This window comes from Calliopsis andreniformis, chromosome 4 (assembly GCF_051401765.1).
Source record: "Calliopsis andreniformis isolate RMS-2024a chromosome 4, iyCalAndr_principal, whole genome shotgun sequence".
Taxonomy (NCBI): Eukaryota; Metazoa; Arthropoda; class Insecta; order Hymenoptera; family Andrenidae; genus Calliopsis; species Calliopsis andreniformis.
In genome coordinates this window covers 2,670,674-2,691,879 of record NC_135065.1, presented here as the reverse complement: position 1 = coordinate 2,691,879, position 21,206 = coordinate 2,670,674, and the positions used below count along the sequence as shown (strand labels likewise).

Sequence of the window (21,206 nt, the reverse complement as noted above, 5' to 3'; positions counted from 1 at the left end):
AACATTGCAATGAAATTAGGTCGAAAGCTCGTAAGTATTAAAAGTCTTTAAACGAGAAACATTTCGCAATCGAAGCTGTTTCCAGGAGACGCAATTTCTCTAAGTTTAATCTTTGGTATTCTACGCTGTAAGAATCGTTCCACGAATATCATTCAACTACGGTCAATTCGCGTAACACGCACATATCAACAATCATTTATTTCTTCTTCTTATGATCACTGCGACGAAAGGCCATCCACAAATTCAACTCAGCTTATGTATCTCTCACACGCGAGTTCTTTACCACGTTTTCTTTTCCTTTCTTTCGTCGACTATTTACACCTCGAATTCATCGCGATCTAGCAATCCGCCGCTCAGCTATCTAGATCGTAAGCTGCACGGGGCAATGTGATCTTCGGTCGTGTCTTTCACTTCGACAGCTACCTATCGGTGTAAATCGTATACTAATGATAATAATCTCAAAGACCTAATACTTAATGTCATCAGAATAAATCTAGGTACATTATAACTTTCTTAATCGATAACAACAAGTTTAGGTAGACGAGGACCCCGAAAGCAACATCCTGAAACGTTAGAGTTGACAATAATCGTCTACTAAGCTAACTTCAAGTCCTCGTAGGTTTGGCGAAAAGTTCTTTGATCGAAAGAGGATAATATTCCTGTGCCATTACGTGACACGTTTCCTACAGTTTGGTTGGCTTCTTCCGTTAAATCTCCTTTCGCACAGAAAGTTGTAAAAAGTGTGAAAATTAAATACGTAAACTTTCGTTACTGGAACTCCAGTTATGTTTATCGTAACACCAAGTCGTGACACGTTCAATTTGAAAGCCTAAGCAGATCACAGAACAGCTGCATCTAATTAATCATTTTGCACAAGAATTGTGAACTTGAGAAAGTAACTCCAAGTACCTACTATTAACGTGGTGTTTCGATAAAGGAAATTCGATACCATTTCATGATAACAAATTTCGTCCATCGAATATTATTCTTTTCTTCTATCGACCGAGCTGCACTGAAAGTGCATTATCGTTCCTTTATCGGTATTCTTCTTGGCTTGCGATGTATGTACCCTACGCATGTATCGATACAGATATATCTCGTGCTTAAATGAGCGATCGTCAACACGTGTATATAACATTGGACAATCCTTAATTACCTTAGACGCTTGTACATCGTTTGTTAATATACGGGATAAGTATATAACAGGTATATGCATGCATATTATACTTTACGTTATGCGAGTCCCACTTAAACCTACTTCCTAAGATTAAATATCTTTTAGTGGAACAAGTGTTTGTTATTCTCTGTTTTCTTCTTTAGCATTCACATTTCATGTTATCACGAGTTGTTTTGAAAATTCGCTAACTTTAGAGGTGTTTGCATATACAGGATGTTCCATAACAAGTGAACAATACTTCAGGGGTTGATTCAGCACGTAAAAAAAATTTGTTTAAATTCATATGTGTCCTATTTCGCCTTGTTTACGAGATATAGCAAGCTTCGTGTTCTATCATTTCGTATCTCATTACCTTCACAGGAAATTTGAATGTATACCTGGAGACTTGTCATTCGCGTGACTACTGTTCCAATTCTTCTTGATATTCCCCGAATTTGTTGAAACCCCTCTTCAATTCTGTATTACAGTATTTCAACAGCTTCAACAGACCTTAGACCAGGGATTTCAAATATCCTCACATATATCGTAAATAAAATCAAATAAGACATATGTTTATATGAATCTTTTTCATTATTTTTAGATATTGAACCAGTTCTTAAAGTATTCCCCACTTATTATAGAACACCCTGTATATACAGCCCATATAATTGGTGTCATAACCTTAATTATATCATAAGTATAGTCTCACATATACTTTGATACTTCTTTCAAGTATGCATCTTACATTAATTATTCCGTTCTCAGCAGGACTTTCCCTATTCTTCGTGTACACGAAGCTTAAGTTCGTATTTAAAACGCTAATCGAGTTGACAGTTATCACACAGGAAACAAGTTTCCGAATAGAATCTGATAAAATGAACGCAGCTTGCGGAATACAGCGGACTACTCTGATCAGTGTTTATTTAAACGCCAGCTTGAACGACAAGCATTTAATACTTACCAGCTTTCTACCCTGTTACATTGAAGTTCGCTCGTTCAGTTTCGAAAAATGAACATTTCATAGGACGGTGGAAGAAACTCTAAGCATGTTACTCGATCGTATCTGATTCGTAACTAGTATTTCCCGTCAGTGCCAAACCATATTTCCGTCTTTTTTCCTACACCAATCGCATCTTCTCTCTTCTACGCTCGCACGAAGCGTAGTTCCTGTACTTCAACAGTGGATGTTCAATATCAGTTAGAAACAGTTCATTCACGATGATGAATATACATATATAATCGCTCTCGATCGGTGCACTGGATACACGTGTATTAATTCCTAATAGTACATTATAACGCCAACGCGTGATTCGTTATCATCACTATCAACATCTTCTTTTCTGATACACTCTGCTTCCCTCTTTCCCTCTTTCCTTTTCTTCTCTTTTCTTTTTTTCTTAAAAGTTAATAGTGTCATTGACGATTAATCTATATTAAGTTTTTTCTTATTTCAACATTGCTCCGGGCGAGGACCCAAGAAAATAATAATAACAATCGTTCATTACATCGATTAATAAATAGCAATCAAAGTACTGATTTATTCTGGCAGCGCTTACAGTCGAAGTCGCCGCCCGTTCGGATCGTCCGACTTGGTGACTTTTGTACTATTATTTCATCAGCTTGAACGACCATTCGTGAATGTCATTCGGAAATTTCTGCGACTGTTAAAGCACCGATCGTTCATGGAATTGATCATCTCGAACGTCTCAATCCCAGAAAAGGAAGATTAACACTTCCAACAATCGATTCGACTATCTTTCAATTCTGTTTCTTTCCATTTTTTAAGCGTACAACGTGTGTGTAAAACAATATAAAACGCAACGAATTCTAAAACTTCGAATAAAAACATTTGAGAACAAACAGTACGTGTGTAACAGATAACAGACTATATTTGGTTAGAGAACATATTTGGCAGTATGATTTTTGGTAGTGAACGTATAAGCGTTTGAAAATCATTCGAGGGGAACGATGTTATCATTCTTCCCCGATATCTGGTAAATGGTAAATTCATGACGTAAGCCCCCAGCGTCAATATTCCAGCGGGTATGATCCGTGAGCCAAAGATCCAGGTGTATAGGGGCGACGACCACCGCACGCAAACGCTGTCTTTCGAAAAACGAACAAGCTCTCGGGACAACCAGCTTTGTTTCTAAGTACAAGCCACAAAGACGGGAGATCAGGGGCCAAACATTCTGTTTCGCCTTAAGTGCATAATACAGTTGGTCGTCGTCAAATAGAAAATGTTTACAACTTGCGACTGATAAAATTGATTAGCAGAAATGTTAAGTACTAAGGAAACAGTGGTTCGACGATAAGAAGACGGTAAGGAGATACGTCGAGTATAAACAGCTGGGTAACGTAATCGCACATTAACTCGAATTCGCTAAATGAACGTTGCAGGTTGAATGAAGTGTGCTGCTCTAAGAAAGAATATAACTCCTCTGATCTCCAGACTGTATGATACAACCTATCGACTATACAATTGCGTGGACTAGCGCTAGATATTATCATGCGGTACAATATAATCATAAATACATATTCCATACGATGACGTACGGGTTATCACTAGGCTGATTAGACTTCTCCCGTGCAATCGCGCTGTTTCTCGACAAATCGAAATCCAACAAAATTTTACTATCTTCCGCTGCTCTCGTTTGCTTCTCAGCTTTTGGATACTTGCACGTACTGGACTTAATGGCGGTAACAGTACGAGTTAATTATTTTATTTGAATTCGTATTCGTTTTCTAATTGAGCAATTCTGAAGAAGTGAAGTTTGTTGACACGTATAAAAAGAAATTAGGGAAATCAAGTGAAAGTATTTTCTCCATTGTTTTCCTTTGCTTTTTATGAACTCCTCTATCACGAGAAGTAGTCGTTAACTTATAAATAAATTTCATTTAATAAATTAACAGACGAAATAATCTTCGTTACCGTCATTAATTGCACTCACTGTATATAACACAGAATTAGTGATCTACCTCCATACTGGCGGAACTTCAAATTAAAATCCAAGGACGACCTGTTTTCGCATTAATTAAATTAGAAGTTTCATCTGGTTCGCGTTAGGTGTCCTACTAACACCTCAGAGGTCATTCCCTGTTCTCGTGAAGCGAAGACAAAAACGTGTTAAAAATGTGACAGGAATTATGGGATTTCCAATCAAAAGTTCCACCGCACGAAGCCATCGAAACGAACCGATCGCTTCGAAACCAATCGGTTCCACGCTTTTCAGTTCACTCCCTCGCAAACCTCACGCGCAGCGGACAGCGTCCGCTGTTCCATCGACCGCCATTGTGTCTGAATTTCGATTCTTCGAACATTCATCGCATTTCGGCCCGAAACGGCGGAACTTTCGATCGAGATTCGCCGAGAGCCGCGTCCGAGAGCTTCTTCGTGGAATTCGAAATCAAAAGTTCCACCGTGCCGGGTGCACCGTACCGACGGGCGTAAAGACACTAACATTGTTTTTCTTTATTTTCTTTTTTCTCTTCAATATCTCTACGTGGCACGAACTAAGAGTATCAATTATCCTCGGTGTACCCTACACGTTAGCGGTCTCGTCAACTAGGCGAGTACCATCGAGTTCGAGAAAAAAACAACGAAACGAACGTTACATGCGTCCTAATTCCTGCAACGAGACCAAGAACAGAATACGAAAGCGAAAAACTCGCGAAAGGAGCAAAGAAGTAAGGGAAACCTCTTACGCGTTCCAACGGATACCCCGAACGATATTTAGAGATCCCGACAGTACGACCACTCCCCTTCACCCCCGACGTAAATAAGGGATATATCGCCGTTCTTTTTGTGCAGAATTTGCTCCGCTGAACTGCTTGCTTTTGTGCATCCCGACACATGCGTGCGTGTGGTGTGTGGATGTGTTCGTGTCTGTGTGTGTCGTCAGGTGTGTACACCTTCTGTACCGGCCAATTACACTGATCCACTCTATCGTTTTTGCGAGATAAACCGTGTTGCTCGTGTAGAACGGTGATCGCGCAGCGAAATACACGTATCGCGGTTCTTCGAGATCTGTGTTGCGATGGATGAAACGAATACGAATGACGATCTCTCGAAGAACGGTTCGTTAATGGTAATTAGAAGCGCGACGATGGAGAAACAACGATAAAGATCTCAATGAAGAGAGTCACTTCGATGATGAGGATGAAGAAAATGAGCGTGAGCTTCTGACGGATCTACGATAACACGACGAGAAAAAACGCGGTTAGAGCGGTATCGTTGGCAGAGGAAACCGGAGGAAAGAAGGAGTGGTCACGATCTGCCAGCGAGATTGATTAAAAAAGAAATTTCTCTTATTCTCCTTCCTCCTATGTTTTTTTTTTTGTTTGGACGCAGTTGGTAGTGGTCTTGCAAAAAGTAGTAGATGCTACGCTTAATCCACCATTAATTCGAAGTGTACGGAGCCGCGCCTCTCGAATCTGTCGTGGATGATGTTGTGCGCCCAAGCCTTGCACTCGATATTGATCAGCACACCATCTGAAATTGTACATTTGTTAAAACAGTCTATTACAGCCTCAATTATGAAATTATGTGTTATGCTACTAGATGTATTTAGTGCATCACTAGGTTATTTTTGTTGGATTAAGGTACAGAGTAAAAGATTCAATTACTGTATTAAGAGTGTTCACAGAGAGCAACTATCACGCTAAGGTGATGTCCCTTAGGAGGACACATACCCTAATATTATTGCATATTTTTTTAATCTATACACCAAAGGCATACGTTTCTGTTACTGTTTATCGTTATCCAATCTACCTATTTCTTTTCAGCAAAAAATTCGATGATTTTGAAAACCTCTACCTCAATTTCAAATTTATTGATTTGAAAACAGTGTCTTGGGGAATATTACGGTTATTCAATCATTAAAACTCACATATTCAATAAAAAAACTTAGTCAACCCCTGAGTTATGATAATATTTTCCATGATGCTTTAGTTATCTAAGAATTTTCTTAAATTGATAGCTTAAATCTTACAATTATGGGTTATTCTTTTAAGACCTTTCTCTCTTGGTGTTAAAGACGTATCTTTGAAAACTGAATGGAAAAAAATGAGTAGTATTTTTTCTCCCAGACAAATTACATTTATAATTATTTAGAGGACTGATGTTAATCATTAAGTTTTTTAACCCTAAATTAAAATAAGTAGATCATAAACGCATAAATTGAATCATTTTCATAATCGCTGGCATATTTGTAGCGTAGTTTAACGAAGTATTGTAAACTTTTAACTCTTATATTTATATTTTATAAATTCAGCAAATTTTGTTCTCGAATTTTTAATTTCAAAGAATAATCCTTAAATTCTTTAATTCAACAAGTAACTCAAATTTCCTGCTTGTCACATCATCTAGAAAATAAAATACGAAAACAAGTTACACAACTATTCTTATCTGACACAATATTTGTTATAAGCTCGTGGTTGTTGAGTCTATAGCAAAAAATTACTGTATACTGCAACAGATCAAATTCCTTAATTGCGTTAAAAGAAAATTTTACTTTCTATTAGTTATAAAGTATATCTATAGAAATGGAATCTTTTTCCCAAATGTGCGAATGACCTAGTACGAAAACAAATTATTCGTGACATGCTTACATTTAGGCCTCTCGAAGAAAACAGCTACGAGGGGGCTAAGGTAGCCTGGGGTGTTTGTGAAGGGGAAGTAGTATCCAGGAAAACCACGACTTGGAATGTACTGAATCGCGCCCATGTTCTCAATGTCTGCTGGATTTTCACCAGCACACGATACCCAAACGGTAGCCAATCTGTTGCTGTCAGCATCCGCTTCCTGCTTGATGTGCTCCTGAAGATCAGCTGGCATAGTGCTTGGCAAATTCTTCGTATCGTTGTAGTACACAGGTTCCCAGCCGAAAATCTGTAATTATAACATTACAAAATATGTATTTATCACTAGATGTGTTTATCCATTTATGGAAAACTTAAAAGAGGTTCCGACCTAAAGCTTTAAAAAATTCTATTTTTTTAGATCTTTCGCGTCTTTGACTTCTAAAAAATATGTAGTTAAAGGAAAATTTAAGAATTATCAACGTTATAGATTTTTAAGTATCAGTTGCCGTATAAGTTTAAATCCATGCAGCTTTTTATGTCTTTTTGTTTTAAAAAATCAAAACGATTCTTGAATACTCCGCCAAATTTCTACAATATTATACAATAGCTTCTACTGCTATATGTTACCTATGGTCCCAGGTCTCCCCTTTCTCACTTTGAAGAAAATTGAATGGCAAAAGTGATCTGGGTTATAAACGACGCAGGGTTAATGACCACATTATATACTCCTTGAATAATCCATAGTGATATTCTATATTTGTGTAGAGTAGAAATTCAATTATTGTAGAAAAACGAGACTGAAATGTGTATAAGTACCAAGGTTCGTACAATTATCAAGGGAATTAATCACATATATAAAAATTAAAATTAGTACTTCTCTTATCACTTGATCTACTCTTGTTGCTTATCATTTTTTAATGAAATACAATAGATAATATCATGATTCTAGTGAAATAATAAATACACTACAACTTCTTGTTAAGAATATATTTTCTTTCTGTCAACTTTAATAGCAGTTAGGTTTATAACGTGAGTGATGAAAAAAACCATTCTACAGAAAAAAATCGTAAATAAAATTCTCAGTTAATATACATACTAAAAAAAAATCTAAACTGATAAAAAATACTTATTTTTGTTACATTTACAGTATTCTTATAGTATTTTACTTTGTTTTAGGCTGAAAAAACCAGATTTGTATTTATTTTGATTAGTGGTAACTGTAAAAAGAAAAGAATAACTGAAAGCTATCGAAATATAAAAGACATGAATTACATATATGGACTAAATAAAAATACTAGAAAGAAAATCCATAAATAAAAAGTAACGTAATTAACTAACAAGAGTTGTAAATGTCTTCGATTGCCACGCGCAGTCCCCATTCAGCGAAAGGTTACGTACCTTATTCAGCTTCAGGAAAATGCAAGGAGCGGATTTACTGTAGCCATATTGGTTTTGCTTCGTACATTTTCCCCAGTTCGTCATGTCTACATCGCAGACTTTGCCAGGTGCTGGTGGTTTCCCATAGTCGCAAACCATCCTCTTTTGCGCACCGTTTGCCGAACCAGCGGGTTTTTGATATTCTAAAAAAGATTAAACAAAACATTTTATATAATAAATTAATGTAGATAATATCCACTCATATTTTGTCTAAGACATTTTAACAGATAATTTTCAGAAACTTACAATTTCTAATTAGATTACATTATTTGATGAAAAAAAAATTGCTAAGGAAGGTGAACGAAAAATATTGATAGAACTGAAACATGGACTTCCCTGATCCGTAATATAAATATTTCAATAAAAATTTATCAAGTCAAAAGACACTTAGCAACTCTGATCCGAGGATTGGTGTCACCTTGACCAGATTTAACGGACTCCTGACGTAACTGGCTCGTTAGAACAAAGAAGGTTTTCTCGTTTATCGGTTAATATTAGCTTCGTAATATATCTATGAGAGTAGAATCATTTGGTGTATTTATAAATTCTATCTAACACTTTGAAATTTCAAGAGCAAAACAATGAACCCATATTTTTGAAACATATAAGTATCGATAACTTTCTTTGTTTCTTCTATTTACAGAAAACAATACATTGGTAATTAGAACAACGAAGTTTCACAGACAATAAGTAAGAAACAAAAATAACCATAAAGAGCCTAACTATATTAAAAAAGTAAAGTGATTCATATGGGCAAAGTTAAAGTAACTTTGTTTTTGCGCCCCCTTCGTTCAAAATAGCTTTCATAAATTGGTACTAACGACAGACAGTATTTAAAAACGATTTTGAAAATAGAAATAAACGTTCTTTCGTTAAAAGAGGACAGAAGGTTCTTGAGTTAAGGAACAGTACAAGCTCAATATTAATCATTTTCAGTGTATAAAATACACAGTACTACACGTTGAGATCAAATATCTCAAAATGTGGTTTTTGGACGTGTCCTGTTCTTTAATTCACTGTTATTTAATTTTTAGTACGCTGTGATGGAGTCAAGTAGAGATCTCAATACTATTTTTACAACACGATCGAATTCGAGTTTCTTCATTTTCAAATCTTCAAATTTTTAGTTCTTAAAATTTTCGAAGATACAAGTCTTTCGTTTACTTTTCAATCTTTTATATAGGTATTTGTTTTACTATTTTGAACATGGACGCAGTATACTTGGCGCTATTCTGAATTCCATTCCCTAGAAATCTATATTTGGATTCTGAGAGGCCATACCTTGATATGATAAGGATTAAAGAAGTGTCTTCAAAAACATTAAAAAATTTCGTGATAAAAATGAATTACCTTCAAGGAATTTGTCCAGTTCCTGAGTCCAGTGCAAGAAGTTGCCTTGATCGCTGGCCTTATACCAAATCAGAGTACTCTCGACGTTGCTGGCAGGAGGCATAGGCCTGAAACCGAGTCCAGGGTTGCTTCCGATCAAGGACTTATCCAACTGCCATTTCGGTGCGTTCGGGTCTAACGTTTGATAGAAAACGGTCAACATTGCACCGAAGAAACCGGCCAGTACCGCATAGAAAATAACGTAGAATAACAAGATTTTAGCTGTAACAAACAAGAAAAACGAGAATTATTAATTTCATAAAGATAACTTTTAACAGAGTCTTCTAAGTATACAAATTCGTGAGTTAAAGAACAATATAAAATACAATCCCAGTGTAGTTAATCCCAGTGTAGTTCTATGCATTTTAGATAGGTATGTACCACTAATTATTATAAAAGTGGTCTAAATAAAATATCTAAAGAAGTTGAATTAATCACTTATTTTGTGATATCAATCAATATAGATCCAAATAACTGATGAATTTAATTTTTTTTAATTTTTTACTTATTGTTAGATCTCTTTCATAACTGTAGGCACGCATAATTTTAAGATTACTTGAAAATGGCTAATTTTGGATTTGTATTATTCACCAACTCACCAATTCATTTACAATTCAACAGTCCAATATCTTTGATCCTCAAGTTTGAGAAGTGTGCTGATTAACATTTTAAAGAGAACTGTCGATGAATAATAAATAGTAACTTCCTCGATGAAATTTTGATAAACACCTGTATTAAAAAACAACCTGAAGATGCTTCTTCTCAGTGAATTCTTGTGAGGATGATCTTCACAAAATGTGCAGATGATACGGCAACCAATTGCAATGGAAACTACTGTTTTATTGCAATAATTCATTTGGTGGACACACGTAACAACCGAAGTCTAGGGCACCGTAGCAATTACGATCCGAGGTCTAATTGGCCTGAATTGATATTGAGTAAGCGATGCCATGCGTTTGTTATAAGAATCGTTGACGAATATACGCCTCGAGCAATCTGTCCTCGAACAATTAAGTCATTTGTTACTTTTATTCTCACCTCAAAGCGTGCCCGTAAAGGCGGATAACAAAATAATACTTAAAGGATGTAAGTGTTTTCTTAAAATTCAAAATTGTACTTATGCTTTCCTTAGAATTAAAAAGAATATCATACTTAACAAAAAATTTTTATAACTTTGCAGAATTGTATTCTTCTACAGATTTTCTTCCAAAATTTAAATATTATGATTTGAAAATATTATTAACATAGATATTCAAAGTAAAAAAATTTAAATAGATAAATCTGTTAAAGTATTCAAAAGTAACGTCTTTTTTATTATTTTTTTTAAATATTATTATACGATGATAAAAGTGGATTAATATGAAAGATATTAGCATTAGTGACTGGTCCTTAACATTTCTTTTATCAAATATAATAGATGGTTTTTTTAATGTAACATTAAATTTTAATCATTGTACTTTTGCTAAGAAAGACGATGTGTAACCTGTTTACGATGCTAAATAAATATGTATTAACGAACTACATGTGAACACAATATTGTCGATGGAATTTAACCTTGCACTCGTCCAGACTACCAATGTCTGTGCACGCATTTGTTTATACGATGATGAGTTAGGCTGCGGTTACACTGAATGCGTTTTCTGACAAACGATGTTCTGACGATTACGTCTGAACTTGTCTCGCTCATACAGTAAATAGTTCGGACATATTTGTCACAACATAAGTTCTTCAGAACACGCATCCACTGTAATCATAGTCTTACTGTCGAAATCACTGTATATTCAATTAAAGATAATGAATCTGATATAGAGATTAAAATGAAGCTGCTTTGATTGCTAGTGATGCCACAAGTTGATAATTTGATTATCAAATTGTCATATGTAACTCAAACATACGTAACATTTCTCCAAGTATTTGATACATCGGTACTATAAGTGCTCGTTGTTCTGTTTACTGTTTTTATTACTTTTTCTTTAACTGGCAGTAAACTAAATTTGCAGTTTTTAAAATTAAGAGGGCAAAATACTTTAAACATCTCAAAATTAAGGATATGTTTGAATTTTTCTTTTTTTTCCCAAAAAATAATGAAAGTAAATTTAATTCCTTTTACTATAAGTTGTGTATGCATATGTTGCACAATACATACTAAAATTGTCAATCAAATATTTTAATTAGTTTTCAGAATATTCCTCATCAAAATCTGCTCTATTGTGCAGTCACTACTTTCGCGTTGGCAGCAATTACACCTTGTGTTTCATCTAGAGTAGAAAAACAACAGTATTTAAAAACTACAAAAACTTAGATCTATTACAGCACATAAGAACAAAGGAATATCTTAAAAAATAACAAAATGGCGGACCACTAACAGAGTACATTTCAAATCTGATGGAAAAATTGAATTGTTTTCTTGACAAAAAATAGAAGGAGAGTTTTGATTGAAATACCCCTACGTGCTATAATAGAAATTGGTTTCCTCTACAATAATCGAATTTGAATATATCAATTGAATAGTTTTGTTTTATTTGCTGTTAATGATGAGTAATTCAATGACTGAAAACGAAATTATTTAACTCATCCTTATTCAACTATTCCTGAACAATGTAAGGGGGTCCCTGCTAGACTTTGTGTCATATTTTCCACATAAATGTCCCTCATGCTTATTCTATTGTCCTGAGTATCGATATTTTTCCATTATTTGACAAATATATGGCCAGTATTAATATTTAACTTTTCTAAAATATACAAAAGGCCCATACGACCATCATTAAAACGTATTGTACCAAATTAGCGGCAATTAAACTCTGCAACTGGCGGAAGTCGACTGAGGTACACTTTTTGTGCTTCACTTTTCTAAATAACGATTTTGTATTTAATCTAGGGACAGCGGTTATTTACCTAGTCTTGCGTACTAACATGCCTAAGCAAAATATATTTAGAATATTTGACTTAAATGAAAAATTAAAGTGTATACACCAATTCTTCAACAAGATTATACGCTTGAACTACTTTACAAAAAAATGTATCAAATACCTCCAATTATATAAATTTCTTCGTGAAAGTTGAAGACAATATTCTTGAAAGAATATTTTTTTAGAAAATGTAAGAAAATTTAATTTTTATTATTGTTTGCAGTGTTCTGCCCTTTTAATAAAATAATTGTTGATCGGAGCAATGAAGTCACTGTTTATTTACATTGTTATCATATATTGCTTTGTTTTTATAAAGTAATTGGTTTATAACGATAAACAAAGTAAAATTTCAACAACTGGGAATAACTAGAGTTGTTACCATGCGAAAGATGAAACAAAATCCAACGTAAGAAGTTAACATCGATTGTTGTTCTACGTCCCCAACTATCTCGTACGAGGAAAGCAGAATAGGTTATTGATCTCTGTGTGTATGGCTCCCTACGGTATACAAATATCCGCATTGTTGGATTACATTTTGCTTCTCCTGAACGAACTCCATTCGTACCACCCTTATTGGGGGAAGAGTTATACGATCCCATTGTCAGATTTTTTCGAGCAAATCTTGATTGTTTTAGTTACATATGCGAGTTTCGTCTTTTACTTTAATATTTTGTATATTTTATATGTTTTTATCCTACAAAATTATAATAACATGTAAAGGTTTTATAAATTGAAAAATACAGAATTCCATTAGTATTCGGCCATGTTTAGTTATTTGAAGTATTTCAAGAAGCAATTTTTCCAGGTAAACTTATTCTTACAAATTTTAAGTGATTTTGAAATAATGATTTATGTTAACGATTTAGATTAATATCAGTTTAAACAAATGGTATTAAAAGCTGTTGATAATAAATTCTTATCTTTACTATAAAATTGCTGGTTAATGTACGAGATATAAATATCAATGACAGTTACGTTCGGAAGAATGTCATTTTCCTCCAGAAATTTTAACATAAGTGTAACAATATCAATGACCTACTTCATAAAAGAACCGCCGTGGCTTCTAAGTTTGTAGCGCCGCCGCATTCCGCACACAAAGTGATCGATATCTCGAAAAAACCGTGAAAATGTTACGTTACTACAGCAACCGTAATAAAAATTTAAACGGAAATGAAATCAAATTTGTGAAACGCTTCCGGTGGAAGCTCGTCAGAATATTTCATTCGTTCATAACCTCTACGTCTGCCTTATTTCAAATGCGACTACTTGAATCCATTTCACCCTTTCCTTTATGAATCTACCGATTTATTTTTTATTATCAGAATCTTGTATCTTTAGTATACCAATAAAAGACGTCGTTTAAGAAAGTGACAGAATATATGATATAATTAAGAATCACGAATCTGTATTTGTTAGAACCCAACAGTAGTACCTATCTACATTTGAAGAGAGAAAATCAGGAATTCTCTCTTATTTGTGACACTTTACATCCAGTCACTTGTACCAGATCAATATACTTATAAATAGAATAAAGGTGGATATTTCAGGTGGTGAACTTAAAGAAGAACGTCATATATGATTGGCAACGACCTATTTTTAAACGCTAATAAAATTTCACATGCTATCAATTCCTTGAATATATAATTTATAAAATTAGAAGCTGTTGTACATATATGTTATTTCTCCTGTGAGACACTATTTACTTTATCTGAGTTTAATACGAACAACAGATTTTTACTAATATCTTAACTGAAACATGTCTACTCTTTAAAAGGATTTCTTTTCTACTATAAGATAGGTCTAAATATTTTAAGAAATTTTAGACAACTAAAGAAAGAACATTTATTTTTTTTAATATTTACTTTTAAAAGGTCTAATAACATATAAGAGAAATTCAAATTATGGTGGAATTAATCATATAAAATCGAAAAAACTTCGAATAAAAAGTCATTGATTTTCGCTTCTTTTAAAAAAAGCTATTACTGTTAAAGCTGATTACTTTACCAAAGCTACTGAAAAAGCAGTATTAGGCATAGTGCTTAACTTGATGTTTCGAAATCGACTAAATCATTCCGAGAAAACTGCCAAGTGACGAATCTGAGTGAGTTTACAAAAAAGATTTTTGGAACTTATACTTCTGCTGATAAGTGATAAGGATGAGGACAAATTGCAAAGCGATATTTGCTCGTAATACAGAACCTTCTCTAAACACAACAGGATTTTAGTATTTTTAACTTTAAACTTTTTAAAACTGGGCAAATTGTGTGACTTCTTTATGTCTGAAATGAATTGCATGCGCAGCAAAAACAGAAATAGATTTTAGATGATTATTTATAGTTTATATAAAAATTAGTTTACAAATTTAAGAACTTTTTATATTTTTTAATATATTTTATATATTCTTATATTTCTATGTATTTTGTGTTTGCTTAGTTTCAGAAGTTAAGATAAAACAGGAATCTAAAGATCTGTGCAAGAATTATATTACAGACCGAATTTAAAACTACAAGAACGCTAATGAATGTTCTATGTGACAGAGATATAATAGTAGAAGCGATATAATAATTATTTGACATGAATTACAAAGGCAATTTACTAAAACATTTCTATTTTCTGATACGCAGCTGCAAAAGTGCAAGCCAGAATGAAGAGTTAATCATCTCATTTAACGAATCTTCCAAATTACACAAAACACTTTGCGATTTATCGCTTTCAGTAATATAACATTGTCTACTTATAATCAACGAATAATTTACAACAAAATCATGATCTCATGATGTACGATCAATTCAACAGAGAAATATTCTGTTCACTTAAAGTGAAGCAATCAATTTCGATAAAGCTCTGCATGTAATACAATTCTGTAACGATTCTATTGTATATCAGTCCCACATTATATACTCGTAACAGAACTTTCTATTTATTAATTCATAACTAGACTGTAAATGTTTATGCAAATTCCTTTTTTCAGAAAACATTTCGGGAAGTGGAGCTTAATTAAAAATTTATTTCATCTTTTAAATACTATCAGGTGTATTTAACTGTTGATGTCTTGCATAATTCTGCATATTATATGAATTCTACACGCTTTTATTTAGCAAAATTTCCAATAAATGCATAAAGACCCACAGTCTATTCATAACAATGCATGCATGCGAATCGTACCAAGTATTAATGCTTCAAAAAGTAATCGATACGTTGCTGTCAACAGACTCGAGTTATACATATAACTAAACATTAATTTGCAAATTATCCGCCGATCGATCAGCGATGAACCATTAGAAAATGCGTAATTATCATTAACATTTCGTATTCAGTTGGCAGATTGCAACAAGGAATCTCTAACGGACAAATTTTTCCGCAATTGTATTACATAACAGACAGTAGTACGGAGAAATTCATTGGCGAACGTCACTGGGCAGTGTCACGCCTAAATGTCAGCAATGATTAAAGAAATCTCGAGCACGATGTATAAATTTCGATTACTCTCATGTATCACGACTAACTCGCAGATAAAATTTTCCTATATTTCTTTTGTGTGACTTCAAAGTTTAAGCTTCTGATTCCAGATGCAACTTTTTGTTGAATCTAAACTTAAATTGACGAACCGAGAACATATCTTCATTCAATTCCTTTGCTCTAATACGATAGTTTAGAGGCTCTAGTGCGAAAAATAGGACAGTGGAAGTGAGGGTTTCCGCCCCTCTGTTACTTCTAAAACCTCAGTTCTAAACCTTGGAATTCCATCGTAGAAGAGAAGAATGGAAAAAAGAGCTACTAGCTTTATCGACACAGGATGCATGTTAGATAAAACAGAAAGTTTCTGCTGTTTTGAATCGGTCTTCCTGCGGCCTCGAGTATGAAGCTTTCAGAAATAAACTACTGAATAAGAACACGGTAATATCCTACTTTTCTCACGGAAAAGGGGATTTCAACGTGGCCAAGTGAAAAAGGGATCAACATGTCTGCAATACATATAATGCAATACTAGAACACAATTCAGTTCCTATTCTTCCGAGCGTGAACAAATACAAAAGGAGAAAGAGCTCCGTGAAGTTAGCCCCCACCCTGTTTGGTGGTAGTACAGTTAGGAAAGCAAAATCGATTTTGACTACAATCAGAACAGCTTTATAGCTTCGAATGCAGCTCGGAAGTTCTTTACACGTACATATATGGCATCGGCAGTCAACTGCAGTGCGCGCGTACATTGCGACACTACGTCAAGAACGATATGGGATTACGATCAACTATCAATGAAGCAAACTTCCATCATGAAATGTCTGCTCTATCATCTCTCGACGCAGAAGCCTCTGGTTCTCACATAAAGTCCCAAAAAACGATCAACAACTGCCCTGAATCTAGCCTAGTACTTAGCCTACAACCTAATTCCCGAAGCGTCTTCGAATCGATCTAACGTCCACTGGACACTATATGTCAAAAGGAATTCCCAGCACTTAATAGAAACTTATTGGCAAATGACGTAACCAGAGGCGACAGTAGCCGACGAAAGCCGCGATCTTCCTAATTGTTAAATCCTGTTTCACTCGGTCTGTTCGAAATGTATAAGAAATGTCGAATCTCGAAGGACTTACCCCAACTAGCGCCTGTGCGCCCCAGGAACTGTCCAGTCTCGGAGTTCCATAGGAAGACCTTAAAGCCTTCCCATTTGCCAAGCTTCGGCGGCGGTGTGTAAAACTGCTCAACCTTTTTGCCCTCCATTCCCGATCGCTTGAACGAAAGTTACAGAGAGCGACCGCAAGCTCTCCCGCGTGTAGCACAATGAACGTCGACGTGCGGATCCCTTTCTCGGGCTCTGCTCTGCCTCCTCCCGCTGATCTTGTTCGTCTCCTGGTGGAACGGTGCCGCGATCGAACAGTTCCGCGGGCGAGGACGCAAAGGAAGGAAGGGTCGATTCGTGCCCTCGTCTGGAGCCGCTGTTCTCGGGCGCTCTCGTCCGACCAAGGGATATTGAGCGATCGAACCCAGCCTGGCCCGAGCTTTTCAGGCCGTTCTCTCCTTCTCTTCTTCTCCCCGACTACCTCTCTTTCTTGCTCCACCTAGGACTCCCCACTTTGGCGAATCGCTACCCTTTTCTACCCTACCGCGTCGACGTAATCGCGCAGTCGCGTCAGCGGGCACCCCCTGTCTTCACCCAACCCCCTTCGCGGATCCTCTCGCGTTATCGCGACCAGGTGGCACTGTTGGCAATAGGGACCACCTCTCCTGTCATCCTTCTCCCTCCGATTCGCGTTTTTACAGTTTCCCCTTTCTTCGCACACGGATTCGATCGACCCCACTGCGTGAAACGGCGACTCCTCGCGGCGGAGCCTACGCGAACTGCACGACAGATAGAGAATGATCCTCTCCGAGAGAAACCCACCTACTTTTCTTCCTCGACCCTTCGAGCACCAGCCGAGAAATGCTTCCGAGCAGAAATTAGTGGATGGAAGGGGATGGAAAAATGAAGGAAAAGCTGAGAGGAAGCGAGGAAAGGGAAAGCAAGAAGAGAAAGAAGATAGGTCGGAGATTTCGAAACGCGTCTGACTAGCGCGGAATCCCGAGAGGGAGTGACCAAACGTTTGCAAGAGCTTTTCATGTCGCTCTATCCTTTCCGTCGTGCGGTTATCGCTTTGTAATGTACGTCGTAACCCGCAAGGCACATGTTTGCTCTTCGATATCGATACTTCTGCCATTTCAGTGCCTCTTGCGCGGAATTGAATGGGTGAATTAGAGAATAGTACAAGTCTGAAATTAGCCATTTTCCAGTAATGGAAGTTCATCTAGACTCTAGAGTCAAGATGTGTTAAGTACAGTATCTTAGCAAGTGAACTTAACACTATGACGACCGCTTGACGCCACATTGGCGTCATTTTAAGTGCTTTTTAAAACTACTGGTCATCAATGTGTTAATACATTCTGGTTTTGAGATCCAGATACGTAAAATACACAGAACTACACTTGTAATCAAATATTTCAAAATATGGTTTTCGGGCTTGTACTATTTTTCAACTCGCCGATTCTAATAATCTTAAGCCGTTATCTGGACTCCAAAGTCAAAGTAGATTAAGTCACCCAGAAAACAAGTGGACTTAATACACTCTGGCTCCGGGGGTCTAGATACGCAAAAAGCACAACACTACACTTGGAATCAAATATCTCAAACTGTGGTTTTTAGACTAGTACTGTTCTTCAACTCACCGATTCAATTAGACCATTGGAAATATAAATACTCAAGGATATTTTGACCCCATATTGTCCAGTATAGATACAAATGCGATCATAACAACATACAAAATTAGCATCATGTATTGTCATCTCTGTTATGTAATAGCACTTAGAGTCTAACTTAGGCAATTTTCAAGAGCAGCTTCATTCGCGTACTGAGGAGCGATTGGACTTTTTGGGAAATGAATTTCAGTTTGAGAATAAGGTGAAATGGTTATGCACTTAATAGCAGACTTCGGTCGTCTGTTTCAGTGCGCATTAAAGCGATTTAGTGTTTCATTTCCTACCGCGATCCAAGAATACGCCTAATAGGATCTGAAACCTACGTTAGTTATGTCATATTAGTTAAGTGTAGAAAAACAGGAAACGAATCGTTCGAGCATGTTTATAACTATCGTCTTTAAAAATTACAAAATTCTGTCTGCGATTTATTTTCTAGAATATTAAGAGTATTTATAAAAAAAGTTTTTGTAAAGTAAAATGAATTTGTTTCCCTTGCATTTCAGACATTTCGTTTATATCATATCTTTCGCATAATGTATGCAAGAGTCTTCATAATTACATATTAATTAATTTCCTTGAATACCACATCCGTACAAATATGATAAGGTGTAACACACGAGAGCCTCTTAAGCGCTATTATAACTGAAATAAATCATATTTATTGTGGATCGTTATTATGAAAATCTAATTTAAAATAGAATAAAAACAAGATATGTTTCGACAATTTTGGTTTAATAAATTCAAACAATGATAATTGGGATTTTAGAATATGAGATAATCGAGAATATTTTTTTCCAAATTTAATTATATTTCTTATAAGAATTGTTCAGAATATAAGTTAAGAAACTGGAATGTATCTACGTGTTATCTAATAGAAAGAATTCGTGGTCGATATATGTAGAGCTAAAACTCTATTCCATGTGGACCATAATGCAGTATCTGTGTCACTTACTTTATACCATGCATACACACTCTTATATAACCGAACTCTTGTGGATCGATTGTACTCACAATACTTGATTTAGTAATAGATGATATTGAAATTATTTTTGGAATCAATGATTTCGTGATTCACTGCTATGGTGATGCTGTCTGCGCAAAAGGACGAGTTACGGTATTTACATATTGAAAAGATTAAGTGGACATAGAAATCATTCTTTATCAAATTTCTCTTCCCGACTTATGTAAATACAAAAATATATAAGAAAGTTTTTTGTACAAAAGAAGTTTATGATTATGAAAATAAAATAAAATAAAATTTTTATTAATATACAGTCACTACGTGAACTAATTTATTATTTTCCATTTAATCACACGGGTACACTTTAATTTGCTTCACTTATTTCGGCTCGTTGGCAATAATGTTAATCATGATGATTGCCTACTGTGTATAATATACAATTATTTATTTATGGATGAAAAAAATTCAATATGCTAGACCTTTTTATTAAATTTGTGAAAAAGTTTCAATGTATTCGAACCCCTCCCTTGAACTGTCCCTGCTTATGAATACTATCTAGAACTTTTTGATAGTATAGAACTCCTGCAACATTCATAAATTGTATTCAGTTCAAAGTTACAAACATATTACTTCATAAACTATTAAAGATAAACCAAAGTTATATAATAAACTTTAGTTTTTTATGGAAGTATTACTTAAAAATGATTAAAAGTTTTAACGTTATCTCAATCCTCTTAAATAAAATTGTATTGTAGAATTAAAATTTAATACCTCAATCAGCTGTCTAGCTGTATTTACGTTTATGACAAATACAGTATTTCAGTGAGTACTTGTTATAAGTTCATCACTGTTTCCATTACTTCTCGAAACTGTTTCATTTTATCTCAATTTTACTTGTAACACGATATAATGTTTACTCGATGTAGTCTTTCGACTCGTTGCTAATAATGAGTTTATAGAATACCATAAACTTGTTTATGAGGTCATCGTGTTTTAAAAATTCACATTTATTTCTGTAAAAATAGCATTGAAAGAAAAAGGAATAAAATTTGTAGGGAATAATGGAGGTAGCTGCAAGTTTATAACGAAGAAAATCTGTAATCATTATGGAAACTCTTGGAAACGAAATTTGTGGAAATTCTCTCATGATAACGAATCTCGAGATTACAACGAGGGAGAAATGCCAGAACGATGAAAAATTATTGATAAAACGATTGAAATAAAAAAAAAAAAAAAAAAAAAACAATAAAAAAGGAGGTAACAATTTCTACGTTCAATAATATTATAAAAAGTTCAAGTTCAGTATACTTCTTTTTCAAATCAAACAACTTTATTCCATCTCCAGTAATTATCAAAATAATTGCAATATAACGTATACACGCTTACACTGAATACATTTTATATACTACTAAAATTCTGTCTTTGTATTAAATATAAAAATTTAATTAACTTTTGAACATACAACGTAGTTATACTATTTGGTTAAATTTTGATTGCAATGAAAATATTTGATACAAATATATTAAGCAACGCCTTTATAATC

At 34.8% G+C, this 21,206-nt stretch overlaps 1 protein-coding gene across 1 annotated transcript; it reads right to left on the bottom strand.

Moving 5' to 3' along the window:
* Positions 1-166: 166 nt before the first annotated feature.
* On the bottom strand, positions 167-17,562 carry LOC143178404 (sodium/potassium-transporting ATPase subunit beta-2). The gene is made up of 5 exons (XM_076377040.1): positions 17,067-17,562; positions 9,527-9,787; positions 8,138-8,319; positions 6,767-7,046; positions 167-5,648 (listed from the first exon to the last, which is right to left on the bottom strand). The coding sequence occupies exons 1-5, from the start codon at positions 17,191-17,193 to the stop codon at positions 5,545-5,547; spliced, it is 954 nt and encodes a 317-aa protein (XP_076233155.1). The 5' UTR covers positions 17,194-17,562; the 3' UTR covers positions 167-5,544.
* Between the last annotated feature and the right edge of the window lie 3,644 nt (positions 17,563-21,206).